Source organism: Cherax quadricarinatus, chromosome 12 (assembly GCF_038502225.1).
Source record: "Cherax quadricarinatus isolate ZL_2023a chromosome 12, ASM3850222v1, whole genome shotgun sequence".
Lineage (NCBI taxonomy): Eukaryota > Metazoa > Arthropoda > Malacostraca > Decapoda > Parastacidae > Cherax > Cherax quadricarinatus.
This window is the reverse complement of record NC_091303.1, coordinates 8,544,845-8,551,265: the sequence shown is the minus strand read 5'-3', so window position 1 is coordinate 8,551,265 and position 6,421 is coordinate 8,544,845. Positions and strand designations below refer to the sequence as shown.

General features: G+C 36.5%; 1 protein-coding gene across 8 annotated transcripts in view; it reads right to left on the bottom strand.

The window, feature by feature from the left end:
- The window catches only part of Ziz (dedicator of cytokinesis protein Ziz), a 165,901-nt gene that overhangs the window by 23,410 nt on the left and 136,070 nt on the right, over positions 1–6,421 (bottom strand). For all 8 annotated transcript variants that reach the window (XM_070084220.1, XM_070084222.1, XM_070084223.1 and 5 more), the window contains 2 exons: positions 2,467–2,586; positions 295–413 (listed from right to left, as the gene is read on the bottom strand). In XM_070084220.1, the coding sequence (XP_069940321.1) occupies positions 295–413; positions 2,467–2,586 (239 nt within the window). The remainder of the gene's footprint in view (positions 1–294; positions 414–2,466; positions 2,587–6,421) is intronic.

Sequence of the window (6,421 nt, the reverse complement as noted above, 5' to 3'; positions counted from 1 at the left end):
CTGTACATATGTACTGTGTCCAAAGGTTATCTTTTAACATCTCTTTTTGTTGAACATTTTAAATTTTGGTATATTAATGAACTAAGTTTAGTTTTCAGTTGTCATAAAACTTAATGACAACATCTAATGCTGTGATACTAGAAAGCATAATTTTTGTATCTTTGGTGAAAATTCAGTAATGGTTAAAGTTATCGAAATGGCACACTGACTGTTGAAAAAAAAAAAAAAAATCCACAACATATATTATCCAAAAACAAAAAATGTGCAATGTGTGTGTAAAGGGATCGAGCCTACCTGTACACATCCTTTAGACGTAGAACCTGGTTAACGGGGTAAGAGGCAGAATGGGATTCGTCTAAGAAAGTTGAAGCATATGCTAGGGGTCCAGCATTTACTTGGACACTGATACTTCCCTGTTGAAAATAGTAAGAACATAAAATATGCTGCAATTACATTTGAATAAGTTTGGAAAAAATGTTTGATAAAAACAACTATCATTAGTATAATGGATTAATAGGGAGGTACAAGATGTCCATTGTATCGAAATACCCAATTTAACACACATTGTCTGTTGTATAGAGAACCTACTGGACACATGCACTACTGCTTGTAGACAAAATCTTGATGCAGCGGACATGATCTGTTGTATGGGAAGCCTCCCTGACACACACGCACACACTATTACTAACAAAGAAAAAAATCTTGATGCACCAGACTTTGCACTGAACATTTATCTGGCTAAATCTTTGTCTTATATCCGAAATTTGTTATATAAGGGTCTGTTACATCAAAGTTTTAACTGTACAGAGTTCCAAAGTCCACTGACACAAGATGCCTAAATGAAAGCGAACTTCCACAGCCAAATGAGATGAAGCCGAATAAATTAATACAATAGGAATTAAGAAACTAAACATGGTGGGAAGACCTGGTATCATCCTAGGATTTGAAGAAATTTGTAGAACTAAGCAACTCACTCTGTATTATTTTTAGGAATTCACTACAGTATAAGAGAAGTAAAAAATAACATATATAGAAGCTAATGAAACTTTAAGAAGTAAAAGGGAAGGCCTGTCTTGCTAACATATCATAACAATGGAAAAAGGCCATTTGAGAAAGGTAATGAAAACCACTTAAAACAAAAAACTTACAATCAATCAACTCATTTTAGCACTAGGAAAATCCTGTACAACTGAGATTTATGTATCCACTGCATCTGACATGGTCAGTTGTATGGAAAGCCCACCAAACACACACACTACTGCTAACAGACAAAATTTCACTACAGCAGACTTGGTTCATTGCATGGGAAACATACCAGACAGACACACACACACACAGTGACGTAGTGGAGGCGGGAACAATGCATAGTTTTAAGATGAGGTTTGAAAAAGCTCAAGGAGCAGGGAGAGAGAGGACCTAGTAGCAATCAGTGAAGAGGCAGGGCCAGGAGCTAGGAATCGACCCCTGCAACCACAAATAGGCGAGTACACACACACACTCATTCATTTTGCCATTTACAGACAAAATTTTAATGCAGCAGATTTTGTCCACTGTATCAAACATTTGTCTGGCCAAGTATTTTGTCCATCATATCTAGGTTTTACTGCACTGTAATTCTATTACATGTGAGTTTAATATCAAATTCAAGCATGTCAAATTCATTTTATAATTGTACAACAGTCAACATATACCTCATCAAAAAAAAACTTTTTTTTCTACACTATTTTTTTTTGACAAAAGATTAAAAAATAAATTTAATACCCTGTAGTGTACGGCTAGAGCAAAGTCATATTAATGTTTTCATCATCACTCAATAAAAACAGGCTAAACTTCATATAACTTATTACAGTTCACAAGCCTAGGTTACCCGACTCTTGCATCAGTACCAGGTAAATAGACATTATATTTAATTATGATATGCTGTAAACTTTTTCACAGCTTTATTTAGCTAGGTGAAATAAGCAAAGGGGTAAGCTCATATCAAATATAAAACTTTCTGTACTATGAAGCTGTACCATCAATTACTGTACTCAATAAGTCTTCCAGTAGTCTATCAGTAAAGTTCATGTACTTAAGAAGCATCTGAACAAAAATGTTACGCAGATAATAATTATACTAATATTAACAGACAAACTTGAGCAAATAACTACTAACAGGCAAATAAATCATTCAGTAATAAATTAAAACCAAGAATCAATGAAAATTCACAACACTAAACTTATGATACATATCACAGGATGAATAATGCTACTCTTGTAAAACAAATGTTGGACATACGAGGAATTTGCTGTCAGTTTCAGTGCATGTAGTATACAGACCACAGCAATGGCAGGTTCATGTTTGCATTTTTTCACAAGCAACAAAAAATAAGAAAAACTGGAAACTGCACTGGCATAAAAACTACAAAAAGGTTACCAAAATGAGATGCTATTGGTAAATACAAAAGATATGCCAGACTTTAATTACCTGAAGTCTAAGTTGTAGCTTCTTTATATCAGTCGGTTTCTTGTTAATAATCTCCAGAAGTTCCTTAACACGACATTCCATTTCATCAATTGCTACTTCAATAGGAGACATTTCCAGAACCTAATAAGACAATGATACTTCAAAATGCATGAAATAAAACTGGTTGAACATACATTATAATTTACAGTAAATCCCCAGCCTAGGACGTTCCATTTTATGATGTTCTGCACTTACAACACTGGAGTTTTAAAACCAATTAATTACTCATGAATGATTATCTCCAGTTGCAATCACTGCAAAAACAACAATCAAATTATTTTCAATAATTTCTTCTTGGATTTTTACAAAATACCTTCCTACTTTGTGAGTGCTCATTTTATGCATGTAAACAACAGAGAGCTTACATTTATTTAGAAGACTGGTCAAGAACTATAAATCAGATATTTAATATTTCCTAAAGGCTGAATTACAAAATTTTTTTTCTAGGCTAGTTTTTATCAAATGCATTCATACTTTGCATAGGTTTATTTTATGCATGTATAGAAAGGTCACATTTATTTTGAGTTTGAACAAGAACTGGAGATTAAATATTTATGATTTTCAACAGACTGAATTATATACAGTGGAATCTCTACTTATGAGTGCACCCACATGCAAGTTTTTCCAGATACCAGCAGTCACTCGGAGCGAAATTTCCTAATGCAAGCGAGCCTCAAGGGAGGTTCCTTGACACTGGTATGGGGTTCTTGCTCTTGATCTAGAGAATTGGATCTCATTTGTTTGTTGGACTATCTTATTGAAACCTGGGTAATGTATAATGGAAAGATGCTTTTTAATGTACACAAAAATTGAAAGAAATCGGACCATAAATAACGGAGTTCACTTCTCAGTCATTAGCCACCCCTTAGCAGTATATTTTCGGAAGGTTTTTATGGTTGTATTCTCGTTTTTTTTTGGTCTCTTTTGATAGAATGGAAGATACATAACAGAAGTAGATATGATTTTGATTGATTTCATGATGAAAAGTACCTTGAAATTGAGCTCAAAATAGCAGAAATGTTCGAAATTGTCAGAGTGGCCATTCCAAATATGCAGTCATGAATGGGTTGTCATTATTTATACAATTATTACAATAATGCAGTAGTCTGCATAACAATCTTTTTTTTGTGTGTGTGAATAAAAATAATGAGTAGTGGGGAGGTTGAAGAGGATTGGAATAGTTTTAAAAAGAAGTTTGTTATAAAAGGGTGGGTGCAGGAGGAAAGAGGAGTGATTGGTGGAATAATGAAGTAAAGGGTGTGATACAAGAGAAAAAGGTAGCTTATGAGAGGTTTTTACAAAGCAGAAGTGTTATAAAAAGAGCAGAGTATATGGAGAGTAAAAGAAAGGTGAAGAGAGTAGTGAGAGAGTGCAAAAGGAGAGCAGATGATAGTGGGAGAGGCACTGTCAAGAAATTTTAATGAAAATAAGAAATAACTTTTAAGTGAGTTAAACAAGTTAAGAAAGCCTAGGGAATGAATGGATTTGTCAGTTAAAAAAACAGAGTAGGGGAGATGGAGGTATTGGTTAGATGGCAGGAATATTTTGAGGAACTTTTAAATGTCAGCGAAGAAAGGGAGGCGGTAATTTCATGCATTGGCCAGGGAGGTATACCATCTTTTAGGAGTGAAGAAGAGCAGGATGTGAGTGTGGGGAAGCATGAGGCATTACGTAGAATGAAAGGGGGTAAAGCAGCTAGAACTGACAGGATCATGACAGAGATGTTAAAAGCAGGGGGGGGTATAGTGTTAGAGTGGTTGGTATTTTTGTTTAATAAACGTATGAAAGAGGGGAAGGTACCTAGGGATTGGCAGAGAGCATGTACAGTTCCTTTATATAAAGGGAAGGGGGACAAAATAGATTGTAAAAATTATAGAGGAATTAGTTTACTGAGTATACCAGGAAAAGTGTATGGTAGGGTTATTATTGAAAGAATTAGAGGTAAGACAGAATGTAGGATTGCAGATGAGCAAGGAGGTTTTAGAATGGTTAGGGGATGTGTAGATCAAGTGTTTACATTGAAGCATAATGTGAACAGTATACCTTTGATATACCTTTGAAGAATTTCGAGAGTATATCTACTCTCTGAGCCTGGCCATGGGCAAGGCTCATCTGATGCTTGCCTGGTCAACCTTGCTGCTGGAGGCCCGCTGCCCCACATATCCATCACAGCCTGGTTGATCTGGCGTATTTAGATAAAGGTAGGGAAGTTTTCATTGCATTTGTGGATTTAGTAAAGGTATATGATAGTGGATAGGGGAGCACTGTGGCAGATGTTGCAAGTATATGGAATAGGTAGTAAGTTACTAAATGCTGTTAAGAGTTTTCATGAGAATAGTGAGGCTCAGGTTAGGGTGTGTAGAAGAGACGGAGACTACTTTCCGATAAAAGTAGGTCTTAGACTGGGATGTGTAATGTCACCATGGTTGTTTAATATATTTATAAATGGGGTTGTAAAATAAGTAAATGCTAGGGTGTTCGGGAGAGGGGTGGGATTAAATTATGGGGAATCAAATACAAAATAGGAAGTGACACAGTTACTTTTTGCTGATGATATGGTGCTTATGGGAGATTCTAAAGAAAAATTGCAAAGGTTAGTGGACGAATTTAGGAGTGTGTGTAAAGGTAGAAAGTTGAAAGTGAACACAGAAAAGAGTAAGGTGATGAGGGTATCAAATGATGTAGATAAAGAAAAATTGGATATCAAATTGGGGAGGAGGAGTATGGAAGAAGTGAATGTTTTCAGATACAGTGGTCCCTCGTTTATCATCGTTAATCCGTTCCTGGAAGTGTGATGATTATTGAAATAGATGATTTTCGAATCAATTTTCCCCATAAGAAATAATGTAAATACAATTACTCCGTTCCTGACAACCAGAAGTATTAAAACAAAATTTTTTTTTACATGAAATATAGATGTAGTACATAAACAATACAATGGGACATGATGAATGACACATTAACAGCATAACACTTACCTTTATTGGCGATTCTTCTTAGTGTATGGAAGACTGGAGGAGGAGAGAGATTGGATTAGTTACTGTTTGGAAGGAGAATCCCCTTCCATCAACATCTCAGATACCAAGTCCTTTTCTGGGGTTACTTCTCTTCTCTGTTTCTTAATGCCACTAGGACCACCTTGAGAGTCACTGGAGTCCTGTCTCGCAAAAAAAAAATGTCCAGAGAGCTCTGTTTCTGGCGTCTCTTTAAAATTTCCCTAAAATGGGCCAAGACTCTGTACAAGTTGCCGAAATGGCTTGCAACATCATTCTTAGGGTGATGTTTCTCCATAAATCTTTCCATCTTACCCCACATTTCAAAAATCTCCTTAATTTCTGAAGAAGGCACCTTCTTCCATCTCTCTTCCTCCTCCTCTGCAGCAAGATTCTGAGCTGCAATCTGTTGCTGTTCCTGCTGAATCACCTGCAGCTCCTCAGTGGTTAGCTCTTCGTTGTGGTCCTCCATCAACTCTTCCACATCCTCCAAACTCACATCCAACCCCATGGAATTCCCCAATGCCACAATAGAGTTCACAACTGACATAGGCTCATCAGGGTCAGCCACAAACCCTTCAAAATCCCTCTTGTGGACACAATCTGGCCACAATTTTCTCCAAGCAGAGTTCAAAGTCCTGGTAGTCACTCCCTCCCAAGCCTTACCTATAAGGCTTATGCAATGGAGGATACTGAAGTGTTCTTTCCAAAAATCTCTTAGGATCAAGTGAGTGTCTGAAGTCACATTAAAGCACCTTTAAAACATTGCTTTCGTGTAGAGTTTTTTAAAGTTTGAAATGACCTGCTGGTCCATGGGCTGGAGGAGAGGAGTGGTATTCAGGGGCAAGAACTTTACTGTGATGAACCCAAACTCCTGCAGAATTAGGTCATCCAAGTTTGGAGGATGAGCAGGTGCATTGTCC